The 13,427-nt window shown below is 47.4% G+C and overlaps 1 protein-coding gene across 2 annotated transcripts in view; it reads right to left on the bottom strand.

Moving 5' to 3' along the window:
• Positions 1 to 13,427, bottom strand: part of CARHSP1 (calcium regulated heat stable protein 1) — a 62,343-nt gene that overhangs the window by 15,576 nt on the left and 33,340 nt on the right. For both annotated transcript variants that reach the window (XM_040356978.1, XM_040356977.1), the window contains exon 2: positions 6,455 to 6,649. In XM_040356978.1, coding sequence (XP_040212912.1) covers positions 6,455 to 6,636 — 182 coding nt within the window. In that variant the 5' untranslated portion in view covers positions 6,637 to 6,649. The remainder of the gene's footprint in view (positions 1 to 6,454; positions 6,650 to 13,427) is intronic.

Raw genomic sequence — 13,427 nt, 5'->3', positions numbered from 1 at the left:
GTCAGCAGAGGAATTTCTGATGTTCTCAAAGGGAAGCACCGAAAGCAACAGGTTCAAATCCCACGGAGGTGGCAGTGGTTGAACTGAAAGGCTGAAATCTGTCCCTTAATGGTGCCCAAGGCAAGCTTCTGATCCACACCACGCTGCAGAAACCGCAGGATCCTAGAAACCGAACGCGTACGAGGATTACACTTCATCTCTTCACACAGAGATGTAGGCCTTCAATGTGCGATGTTAAATCTTCCTAGAAGAAGATTTCCGTGCTCTCAACATGGTGGAAATGACCGAATCCGACAGGCCTCGGTCTCTCAGTACCTGGCTTTCAAACAGCCATGCCGATAAAGCCATCGACTGTAAAGCAGGAAGAAGAATGGGACCTTGTGACAAAAGGACCTCCCGCAACGGCAGTTGCCAGGGAGCATCCGCCACCAGTTTCACCAGATCGGCAAACCAGAGACGCCAAGGCCAATCTGGGGCAATTAGGATCTTCGGGATCCCCTCGGACTCCGCTCTGTGGAGCATTTTCAGTGGGGGAAAAGCATAAATCAGCCGATACTGTCCTCATGGGGCCACCAACGCGTCTGTTGTGTGCGCCCAAGGATCCTTGGACCCGGCCACAGATTTTGACACCTTTCAATTGAGTCGAGAGGCCAGGAGATCCATGTCTGGCTCGCCCCACCTTAGGCAAAGTTGGTCAAAAATGTCCGGGTGAAGCGACCATTCTCCTTGGTCCAGCGTCTGATGACTTAGATAGTCCGCTTGCCAGTTGTCTACGCCCGGAATGTATATGGCTGAGAGCCGGAACGCTCCTCTCTTCCCACCTCAAGATGCGAGCAACTTCCGATGCTGTCCACACGCTTCATGTTCCTCCTTGATGATTGACATACGCCACCGCCGATCCTGACTGGACGCCCCTGTAGGCTCTGACCATGTGGAGAAGCACAGCATGATTGCCTGTAGTTACAGTACATTGATCGGCAGGCCAGATTTTTCCTGTGTTCAATGACCTTGTGTCAACTGAACACCCCAGTCCCCCCCCCCCCCAACCGGTCAGGCTGGCGTCTGTCGTGATCACTGTCCAGTGGAGGGGGAAGGAACAACTTTCTGGCATGGAGTGCTGGAGATCTCAGCCACCAAACCAGGGAAGTCCTGACTAGTTGGCTTACCCAATTTGACAATCCAGAGACAACTGAGACTTGTCCCATTTGGACAGGATCTCCTTCTGCAAGACTCAAGTGTGAAATTGAGCGTACGGTACTGCCTCGAAGGAGACTACATGAGACCCAGGACTCGCATGCAAAAGCGCAGCGACTACCACCTGCGGGAGACCAACAGCTTCATCGCCGTCTGCAATTTTTCCAAGGGAAGAAAAACCTTTGCCTCTGAGGAGTCTAGAATCAGATCCAGATGCTCGAGGCGGTACCAACACCGACTTCTGGAAATTCAGCACCCAACCAAATTTTCGGAGGGTTTGGCTGGCTATAGCCACATCCTCCTCAAATTCTGAGCTTGAAGCAGCTCTCAGAAGCAGATCATTCAAGTAGCCCACGATAGCGATTCCTGTCTCAGCAGGGCCAAGATTGGAGCAAGCACCTTGGTAGCACTTTTGGAGCACGAATTGGTAGTGGTCTTCCGACCGCAAAAGTGCAAGAACCTCTGATGTAAATGGGGACATACAAGTATGCGTCCTTGATGTCCAGAGACACCAGACAATCCCCCCGGATGGAGTGCGACCACAGAGCGAACTGATTTCATCCTGAACTTCCGAACCTTTACAAAAGCATTGAGAGCCTTGAGGTCCAGGATCGGACGGACCCTGTCCTCCTTTGGGACCACAAACAGGTTCGAGTAGAAACCCAAATACCTCTCCCTCAGTGGCACGGGTATGATTACCCCGCACCTTAACAAGTCCTGCACTGCCCCAAATAGGGCGTCCAGACGAGCTGGAAGGAGGGGAACGTTTGAGGGAAAAAGAATCTGTTTTGTGAACGAGAGAGAAACTCTTGTACCCTGATGAAACCACTTCGCAGACCCACTGGTCGGAAAATCAGGGAGGTCCACCGGGCCGCAAACTCGCACAGACGTTTCCCCCCCCCCCCCCCCCCCCGAGAGTTGGGGGGGCAAACCTTCATGCAGGTCGACGGTTTGTCCGCAGGCTTGTTAAGCTTGCGAACCCAGGGACGCTTCTGACCCCCAGCAGGCCCTTTGTCGGTCTGAGGGCACCTTCCTGTGGGACCCGACTGACGAAAATACCGCTTTTGCACAGAAAAAGATCCAGGGGGAAAAAAAAAAGTCTCCCGCCCTGAAAAGGCAAATCCGCCAGAGCTTTCTTGGAAGGCCTGGTCTGCAGACCAGACTTTAAGCCAAATCAGGTGCCGCAGAACCACCGCAGATACTAAAGCTCTCGAGATCAAGGGAGCTGCATTCGGTGCAGCATCGCAGACATACTTGAGTCCATGCACCAACTGGTCAGCCAGTTCCACGCAGCCTGGAGGAGCATGATGCTCCATCAGCTCCTGGTGCAATAATTTTGCCCATTCAGTAAGTTTCCGAGACACCAATGTCGTAGCCAAAATAGGCCGCAATACTGAATGCAGCATAGAGAACAGGGACCGACCCACCGCTTCGGACCTCCTGTCAGCAGGGTCCTTAAATGCAGAGGTTCCCTCAAACGGAATCATGGTTGATTTGTTCAATCTAGACACCGGGGGGGGGGGGGGGGGGGGGGGGTCTACAGCCGGAGAAGCCTACTTTTTCAAAAGGCTCTCCTCAAAAGGGTAACGGACCGCCAAGCGCTTAGGGACCGCAAAAGGTCCTCTGCGGTCGTTCCCATTCCTTGCGAGTAACTTATATAGTGCTAACAAATGCAAACTAAATCGCCTCAAGCCGCTTGTATACGAGTCGTCCTTGTCCTTCAGAAGAGGCGGGTCTTCAGTTTTTTCCTGAAGGCGCAATAGTTATCTTCCATGCGGATGATGGTTGGTAGCGCGTTCCATAGCCGTGGCCCCTGGACTGCAAATCTTCGTTCTCCTTTCGATTTTGTAGCGGGTCTTGGGGATGCATAGCAGCTTTTGATTTGTCGACCGTAGGGCCCGTCCAGGGTTGTAGTGTTGCATTTTCTCGCATAGGTATTGTGGGGCTTTATCTTGTGTGCATTTGTGAGCGAGGCAGAGTGTCTTGAATGTCACCCGATCCTTTACGGTTAGCCACTGGAGGGACTTCAGGGATGGGGTGATGGAATTCTGGATGTGTTCTGGATGACTTGTAGACGCGAGATCTGGTATTTGTGTAGTCCTAGGTATAGGGAGTTGGCGTAATCCAGTCAAGCATTGATTGTTCTGACTACTACCGCTTTGTCCTTATCCGGGGTGAAGGGGATGAGTCTACATAGTAAGCGTAGGAGATGGTGGGCTCCGCTGACTACTGATTCTATTTGTGCGTCCATGGTCATGTCTGAATCAAAGATGACTCCAAAGGTTTTGATGCTTGGGTGATGGTTTGTCCAAGGATGGTGGGAGATGTGCCTGTTGTCCTGAAGTTTTTCCTTTTGATTTGCGTGGAGAAAGAAGTTCTGTCTATGAACTTATCAAAAAAGGTCACATAAGGAAATACTTTAGCAGTGCGGCCTTGCTTGTGGGACCCAAAAGCAACCAACCCATCAGCAGAAGTACCAGCAGTATCCTCTAATTTAAGAGTATCCCGTACTGCAGTGATAAGAGCTCCAACTAGTGCCTTGTCTTGCGCTGACCCGGAGTCTTCCTCACTGTCCGAAAGGTCTCGGTCCGCATCCGCCGATGCCTCAGAACATCCCCTGTACAAATCATTAGTAAGACCTCATCTGGAATATGCAGTCCAATTTTGGGCACCAGTTCTCAAAAAGGATATTGAGGTACTGGAGAAAGTGTAGAGAAGGGCAACCAAACTGATAAGAGGCATGGAGGAGCTCAGCTATGAGAAAAGATTAGAAGAACTACATTTATTCACTCTTGAGAAGAGGAGAATTAGGGGGGGATATGATCCACATGTACAAATATATAATGGGTCCATATAGTGAACTTGGTGTTGAGTTATTCACTTTACGGTCAACACTGAGGACAAGGGGGCACTCTTTACGTCTAGAGGAAAAGAGATTTCATCTCCAAATACGGAAAGGTTTCTTGGAACAGACTCCCTCCAGAGGCAGTTCTGGCCAGCTCAGTAGATTGCTTTAAGAAAGGTCTGGATACTTTCCTAAATGTACAGAATAAAACTGAGTACTAAGATTTGTAGGTAAAGTTGATCCAGGGTAAATCCGATTGCCTCTCGGGGGGGGGGATCAGGAAGGATTTTTTCCCCTGCTGTAGCAAATTGGATCATTCTCTGCTGGGTTTTTTGCCTTCCTCTGGATCAACTGTGGGTATGGAGTTGGGTGTATGGGATTGTACTGTGTTTATTTGGTTTGTTTATTTATTTTTTGTGGATGGACTTGTGTCTTTTTTCAACCTGACTAACTATGTAACTAGGGCCCAAGTCAGAGCTATCCCCTGGAAATGGAGGTGGGTGGGGGCATTTTTTACCCCCCTTGCGCCCACACACCGCTTCCACCCTGGCAACAAAAGATTCCAGGACTGCCGACCAAGTGTCCACAGGGACCGCAGGAGCAGGGGCACCGTTTGTTACCACTGGAATGTCTGGAGAAGAAGCGCCAGCTTCCGATTCCATGCTGACCCGCTCACCTGACCACCCTAGGGACTATAGTCAAGGTACACAAATAAGAGAGGCCCACCCTCCTAGCTGTACTGACCAAGAGGGGTATCCCAGGGAACTCACCACCCTGCCCAAGAGAGCTGCACAGTGCCGCAGTCCGCCATCCAGTAGTATACAGTGAGAGTCAGTCTGTGAGGTAAACTGCGCCGTTCTTAAAGGGGTTGTAAAGGTTCATCTTTTATTTTCTAAATAGGTTCCTTAAAGCTAGTGCATTGTTGGTTCACTTACCTTTTCCTTTGATTTCCCTTCTAAATTTCTTCTTTGTTTGAATTTCTCACTTCCTGTTTCTCCTCAGTAAGCTTTCCCCCCATCATCCGAGCGGTGGAAAGTCATTTATAACAGCTTACCGAACACCTTACTGAGGAGGAACAGGAAGTGAGAAATTCAGACAAAGAAAACAAAGAAAAAAAACATTTAGAAGGGAAATTGAAGGAAAGGGTAAGTGAACCAACAATGCACTAGCTTAAAGTAACCTATTTAGAAAATAAAAAACAAACCTTTACAACCCCTTTAAGGGCACTGTAGCACTAGAGGCCAAGGTCTGTAGAACAAAACCACTCCAAAATGGCCGCCTCAGACAAAAAGAGCGTGAGCTCCTGGAAAATGGCCGCCCCGCAGTAGCTGCCTGGGTCACGGCAACAAGAAAATGGCCGCCAGCCGCTTCTAGAGAAGCAGCGCGGCCACAAGAAAATGGCGCAGAATTATGAAAAAAAAAAATAGCGCAGAGGAACCCCGGGGAGGACAAGAAGGTATGAAAACCTAGTGGCCCAGCGCGGAGAATCCCCCCCCACGACAGCGGACCCAGAACACCCGACAGGATAGTGAAAACAACTCCCAGGTCAGTCACAGCAGGCCCATGCAAGGGAAGGAGGGGAGGCACAGGAAGGGAAGAACCAGAAACCCCCAGATCGACCCCACTCAGAAGGGCCAGCTGTTCCATCCTGCCAAGACATGAGGAAAGGTCCTCTCCCTGCGAGGACTGCTAGCGCTTTCCTGACAGACCTACACCTGAGCAGTACGGAGTAGCTGCCGGCCACGGCTCACTGTGACGCAGACAGCAAGCAGCCTGGTCATATGTGAGCCCCGGAGCAAAAAACGCACACCGGCCACCCATGGAGCAATGGGGTATGTCGTGGCCAACCCAGCGTGTAGCTAAGGCCTGCTCGCGCTCAATGGCCGGACTGGGGGGACTACAAGGATCTATATTATCCAGCCTGTCGCCAAGCCAGCAGTTGATAGAAGATCTCAGGATCAAAAATAAATAAAAGGTAAATAAAAAATAAAAGGTTTAAAATAAAAAATTTCTGTAGGACCACGGGCCCAAAAGGGAACCAGAAAAAAAAAACTGAGCTGCTTAGTGCAAGGTGAGGGGCCATTTCAGCTGTGTTAAAGATTACATGTTTTAACCATTAACATGTCTGCCTAGTCCTCTCCTAGTAGAGGAAACATAACCCTACAGTCAAGAGTATAAAGGAAGCTGTGTCCGTCCATGGACGAAAGAGAAAAAAAGCCTTTACAATCACTTTAAACTCCATAACACAAAATCACTAATCAAATCTAACCTGTACTGTTTTAATTTCACCATCGTGACTTCCAATTCATATCTATAGGTTGAATATAAGAATTAGAAGCCACCTGTAAATGCTGTAAACACGCATTGTTACTTTGCTATTCTAAGCCAAGTACAAAACAAATGACTATTACTTACGCAGAATATGTTCTTGTACGTCTAGTTGGAAGTGGACTGGGAATGAAGTGGCCTCTCATTGGAGATGAAGAGCGATCTTTAGTATGGCGAGAATCTGGTAAATTGAGGGTCCTTGGAGACTGAGGAGATACCAGTGAATCATTGGATGGGGCACCAACAGGTGAGTTAGATGGAGAGGACATTTCTGTTGCTTATCTGAAACAGAAAACAAAACAGATCATTTGATATAACATTTGTCAGATGCCATACTGAGAGGTTACATGCATATTAGAGTTGAACACCATGCATAGACAGAAATGAAGTCATAATAAACTAATTGACACTTAAAATGGAATTATACGGGGGGGGGGGGGGGTTGTAAGCCAAGGAGGAAACATTTGCAAGGAGCGCTGAATGGATGCTGAACACCCTGGTGAGCCTGTACATCTGCCCTACCTAATCTCTGGGATCCCCTGCTTCAGATCCAGTTATTATTTCTGTAGGTAAACTGATATAAATGCCCGGAGGTATGCGACAGAAAATGAATGGTGTGTGATACCAATAGATACCACCAGGGTGCTCACAATCAAGTGATAGTAGATTAAACCCACTAGGTGAATAAATATAAATACCTAGAAGGTATGTGACAAAACTACTAATAAAAGCAATATCAATAAATGTCACAAAAGAAATACAAATAATAAAAAAAAAAAAAGAGTCCAGTAATAATACAAAAAGGAACTAATCATGTTGCAGAAAATCCAAGTACAAAACGAGAGGACCAGCATTGAGGTAGACCAAGTTAAAAAAAAAAAAACGTGTGAGGAGAGTCTTCTCAAGGCAGGAATCAAATATATGATCCGTAGTATACTCCAATATTCAGGCAGAAGATAAAGGCCACATCAAGATATCAATCTCGTGAGAGAGTTGCCGCTCCAGGTGAGCTCACTAGGGTAATTGATGTCCACTCAGAAGTAGATGGGTGCTGGCAATGCACAGGATGTGCAAAAACAATAAGGATATGGACAGCCGCACTCCAGTAACTTGAAAAAGACGTGCCCTTTATTAGGTACAGGACAAAATGCACTACAGGTATCAGCACACAGTGGGATAAACACCTGACGCGTTTCGCATTGAGTGTCAATGCTTAATCATAGCTTCTACGCCGGATCCTTCTCTCGTAGGGAGATTGCAGGCCCTGCTGGCTGAACTAGCTATGGAGTCTGAGACTTCCCCAGGTGTGGCTCTACCTGCCCCCTCCTACCAGGATAGCACTGCAGTGATCCTGGCCACCATTGAACAGAGCAAAACCTCCATGCTGGTGAGAATCGATTGCCTTGCAGAAGAATGTAATCTCATTAGAAATGACCTAGATAAGATCAGAGGTAGGCTGACTGAATCGGAATCCAGAATTTCTGCCACTGAAGACCTTATGGCTACTCATACTAACACTATAGCGGACTTGCAACCCACAGTACAACTGCTTGTCGCCAAATCCAATGACGCAGAAAACAGGGCAAGACGCAACAATGTCCGAGTCCTGGGTCTCCCGGAGGGAGATCACCCGGCCGAGTTCGCGGAAGAGTTCAAGGAAACTGCACTATCCCTGGTGCGAAACCCGGGCCCTTCTTTAACTTCAGGGACCGGGACAGGATCCTTTCCGAAGCCCGCAAACATCCCTCACTTCCATACGTCAACTCCTCGGTCCTACTGTTCCTCTTACGCTGCAGCTCAGCTGAGAAATCCGGGAAGTCCTTTAATGAGGTCCGTAGGCGTCTACGTGAAAAAGACATTAAATACAGCCTGTTGTACCCCAGACGTCTCCGGGTCCCTCACAATGGCTTGGTCAGGTTCTTCGACTCCCCGGCCGATGCGGATAACTGGCTGGACACCCTGCGTTAGGCACAGTAAGCTGTTCCTCACTACAAGTTTCTTTAAGAAAGTTGCCTTAAAGATGCCATTTTTCCTCCAGATACACGCATTAAGGAGTTGTTTATTCAGTCATCAGTCTTTGGTTGTCTAGCCCTCTGGTCTCACAACCTACTTTGCTGCAGGTTGACTCCTAAGTTTCTCACACAAGCCATACCTGCCTTTTCGGATGGGCTACTGGATGTATGTTTTCTTCTAGATCAGGGATATGCAATTAGCGGACCTCCAGCTGTTGCAAAACTACAAGTCCCATCATGCTTCTGCCTCTGGGTGTTATGCTTGTGGCTGTCAGAGTCTTGCTATGGCTCATCTGGAGGTCCGCTATTTGCATATCCCCGTTCTAAATCCTTCTACTCCGGAGCTACCTTGTTGGACTCACTGAAGTATCTAACCCCCCCCCCCCCTCAGTTTTTTCGGCCTTTTGAAGAGGCGTCAGCAGTGCTGAATTGCCGCATTCTAGAACTCTTCAAAGAAGTCTGAATATCCATCTGTTAAGGGTTTTAAACTGACTGGCATTGTTGTTGGGGTTGCTGGTCAGTAGGGAGTTCAACAGGTTTTGTGTATTAAACTGGCCATAGTTTGTGTTTTTTTTTTTAATGGTACCTTATGGTCAGTAGGGAATTCATAGGTTACCGTTTTACCTTTTCTTTTTTTGTACGCTCTATATCCACTGAATGATGCTTTTATATCACGTATTTTGTCAATACTCATCATGCTCAGAACCAATTTTTTTTGCATTCCCCCCTGGGTCCCAGGGGGCTGAGTCTCCCCGCACAGGTATTATTACGATGTATCATACTATGTCAATGCCTTCATGGTGTTAAAACTGGTGTCATGGAACATACGGGGTCTCAATGACAAGGTAAAAAGGGCTTTGATGTTTAAATACTTGAATGGTCATAGACCCCATATCTTGTTCCTACAGGAGACCCATCTTCTGGGGAATAGGATTCTAGTGCTGCGTAGACCCTGGGTATAGCATTCTTTTCATGCAACGTACTGCAGTTATGCAGGGGATGTGGCCATCTTATTGAACAAATCCCTTGCATCTAAGGTTCTACATCTAAACACTCATCAGGAGGGCCTATTCATAATCCTCCTACTTGAGATCAGAGAGGTAGTATATGCTCTAGTGAATGTATATGTTTCTCCTCCCTTTAACCAGCGGATCCTCTACACGATATACGAACATTTAGCTACATTGAAATTCTCCAGACTATACATAGCTGGAGACTTTAATTCTACGTTGGATCCGTCTCTTGAATCGTCCAATCCAAATAGGGTGTATTCACCAGAATTGCTTCAATGGGCACAAGCCTTTAATTACAGAGATCTGGAGATGGAAGCACCAAACCTCTAGGGCTTATACCTTTCACTCCACTACTCACAAATCAGGCTCCAGGATCGATCGTGTCTTTTGGAACACCTGTGCCCTGGCAGCGGTGAGGGGGGTCTCGTACTTGCCTGCGGGCCTCTCTGACCATGCCCCTCTAGAGGTCACCTTGGGGTTGTCGGACACCAGAGGTCGAGACTGTTGGCGCTTAGCAGCCAAATGGTTGCAGGACCCTAGGGTGGGGGAGGCGGTCTCATAAACTACAACAATACTGGGAGACGAATGAGGATTCAGCCTCAGCGCAGGTAGTCTGGGAAGCCTTTAAGGCCAACACCAGGGTAGAATACATTTCGGCTATCAAAGCAGTTTGTTTCCTGGATGACCCATCAGGTCCAGTTACTTGAGGGCGAGGCTAAGGCCGGAGGCTTTTTCTGGCTCCCCGTCTTTAGATCACTTCAGCCAGCTAGCTGAGGCAAGAAGAGCATTGTCTCTACACCTTGCCTCGGCCACACATTTAGATCTAAATTCACTGGCAGGGAGGATCTTTGAGTCTGGGGACAAAAACAGCAAACGCCTGGCAAATCTAGTTGCGGACTCTAAAATGCAGACAATAGTGTCAGAAATCTGTGGTTTGGATGGTCAGGTAATCTCTGCTCCTGAGCCAATTCTAAACTAATTCAGATCCTTCTATGAAAATGTATACAGGGCAACCCCTGGCTGGCCTGAAGACCGGCATAGTGAATTTTTTACAGTCCTTGCATCTACCCACCCACTCTTTCGCAGGAGGATCTTGAGTTTTTGGACAAAGATTTTACCGCAGAGGAGGCGATCTGCTCATTTCTCAGCGGTAAAACACCGGGACCAGACGACCTACCTGGTGAATGGTACAGAATGTATGCCTCAATTGCACCAAAACTGTTGAAGGTCTTTTCTGAATGTAAAGGAAAAATGTCCCTGTGTCCTATGTATCAGGCACGTATAGTCCTCATCCGTAAGCCCGTCTCTGGTTAATATAGACCAGACTGGTTTCATGCCAGGGAAATCAACAGATATAAATTTACGTAGGAGTGTTTACACATATTCAGCTTCCTTCCACTGAGTCCTCCACTAGAGTAATGGTTACACAACATTGAAAAGGTGTTTGATTCAGTGGCGTGGCCTTTTAGGTCTTCGGTTCTAGAGGTCATGGGTTTCGGAGATGGATTTCGTAGGTGGATTGACACTTTATACAAAGACCCGACAGCACAGATAAAACTTAATGGTACTCTATCAGCACCCTTTCGTGTTGGAAGAGGTACAAGGCAAGGTTGCCCTCCGTCGCCAGCTCTTTGCTCTGGTGATGGAGCCACTTGCCTCGGCCCTCAGACAAGCAGACAGGGTAAGGGGCATACAAGTGGGTTCCATACACGAGAAAGTTGCCTTATACGCAGATGACCTTATTCTTTTCTTAAATGACCCTGCCCAGTCCCTTCAGGAGATGCTGGACATTCTATCCAATTTCACTAGCTGCTCAGGACTCAAGATAAACTGGGACAAATCCCAAATTTTACTGAAAGATAATGCCACGAAGGATGTAGCAGATCCCAACCTCCCTTTACTATGGACAGACAAGATCTCCACATCTACCTCTGACTACCATACCCTTAACTTAGAGCCACTAATACAACTGACGAGAGCAAGACTGAAGGCGTGGGCACATCTCCCCCTCTCTCTAATCGGGAGAATTTATCTATTCAAGATATAGCTTCTACCTGCTTTTCTCTATGTTCTCAGACAAGCCCCGCCTGGATCCCCAAAAAAGTATTTCGCCTGATAAACACCATTTTACTGTCTTTTCTTTGGGGCACCGATCACCCCAAGATTTAGGCTGACAGTGCTACAGAGACCTTGGGGAGAGGGAGGTCTGGCTTGTTCTGACCTCCATTCCTATTTTGTTGCTGCCCTGTTATCCCATGCCCACAACTGGATGACTCCAACGCAGCGGTGGTCCTGGAAGCAGCAAGTCTGGGGTCTTATGAGGCACTATGGAACCTACTTTACCGGGGTCCTAGAGCTCCCTTCCCCCTTACAACGGCAATGAGAGCGGTCCTGAAGGCATGGTTGGTGGAAAATTCTATGCGCCCCATGCCTGGACATATCTCCCCACATAACCCCCTTTGGTTTAACCCGCAACTGTCAGAATTTGGGTCCATACCGATTCCAGTGTGTGGGCATGCAAGGGCATCAAATATGTGAGTCAGATCTGTACTGAGGGCGGACTACAGACATTTGATAGATTGAAACAATATAACCTACCTAATTCACATTTGTTTAGGTTTTTACAGCTTAGAAACGCCTTTAACACTCAGTTTGAAAATGCACAGGTGGCCTTTTACATCTCAAACCTGGAGACTCTGCTCAGGGATGAAGCTCTACTTTAAATCTTTATCCACCATATATAAAACATCACTTCCTTACATTCACACGGGCCTTGAAAACCTTAAGGCAAAGTGGGTGGTCGATTTCCCTACACTAGATACAGAAGATTGGGAGGAAATGTGGGACTGTCCCTTTTCACAGCTAATATCGGCTAGAGCAGGGTTTGACAAATTTGCTTGGAATCTAGGAGCCAGCCAAAAAAGTTAGAAGCCAGAAAAGGTGCCCCGTCGAGCTCACGCGCAGAAGCATACGCGAGTAGCGCCCGCATATGTAAACGGTATTTAAACCACACATGTGCGATATCGCTGCGATCGTTAAGAGCGAGAGCAATAATTCTAGCCCTATACCTCCTGTAACTCAAAACATGCAACCTGTAGATTTTTTTTAAACATCGCCTATGGAGAATTTAAAGGGTAAAAGTTTGTCGGCATTCCACGAGCGGACGCAATTTTGAAGCGTGACATGTTGGGTATCAATTTACTAGGCGTAACATTGTCTTTCACAATATTAAAAAAAATTGGGATAACTTTACTGTTGTCTTGTTTTTTTTTTTTTTATTAAAAAAAAAAAGTGTAATTTTTTCCCCAAAGAAGTGCGCTTGCAAGACCACTGCGCAAATACGGCGTAACAGAAAGTATCGCAACGATCGCCATTTTATTCTCTATATATATATATATATATATATATATATATATATATATATATATATAAATATATTGTTTGGGGGTTCTAATTAGAGGGAAGAGCTTGGGACTTTACAAGGCCCGCCGCGAGGTGGGGGCGCACGGAGACACAGGATCCTGTGCCTTGTAGGCCGCAAAGCCGCAGCCTCAATTACCGGCGGGGGTCAGGTCACAATTTGTCGCAATTGTGACCTGGCGCCCGGATAGTGTCAACCCCTGGGCTAGAGATTGATTAGTGCAATTCAAAATACTACATCAAGCGTATTACACGCCCATGCGCCTACACAAAATATATCCATCAATCCCAGCTTCTTGTTGGAGATGCGACTCGCCCTCAGTGGATTTCATTCATATTTTTTGGAACTGTCCTCAGATTAAAGTCTTTTGGGCGGAGGTTACCACTTTTATTTTGACTGTCACCACCATTCCTGTGCCATTGTCAGTGGAGGTATGTCTGTTGGGACTTGTAGAACTGCTGGCCTCTCGCCGGGCAAGCAGAACCCTACTAGGATTATTACTTTATTTTGCACATAAGTCTGTAGTACTCCGATGGAAGGCTTCGTCCGCACCCTCAACAAATTTTTGAAAGAGGTTAGTGAACTCGGCTTTGCCACTATACAAGGCTACTTAC

The sequence above is a fragment of the Rana temporaria genome, chromosome 6, assembly GCF_905171775.1.
Source record: "Rana temporaria chromosome 6, aRanTem1.1, whole genome shotgun sequence".
Taxonomy (NCBI): Eukaryota; Metazoa; Chordata; class Amphibia; order Anura; family Ranidae; genus Rana; species Rana temporaria.
Note: the sequence above shows the minus strand (reverse complement) of the source record. Positions and strands in the feature narration are given on the sequence as shown.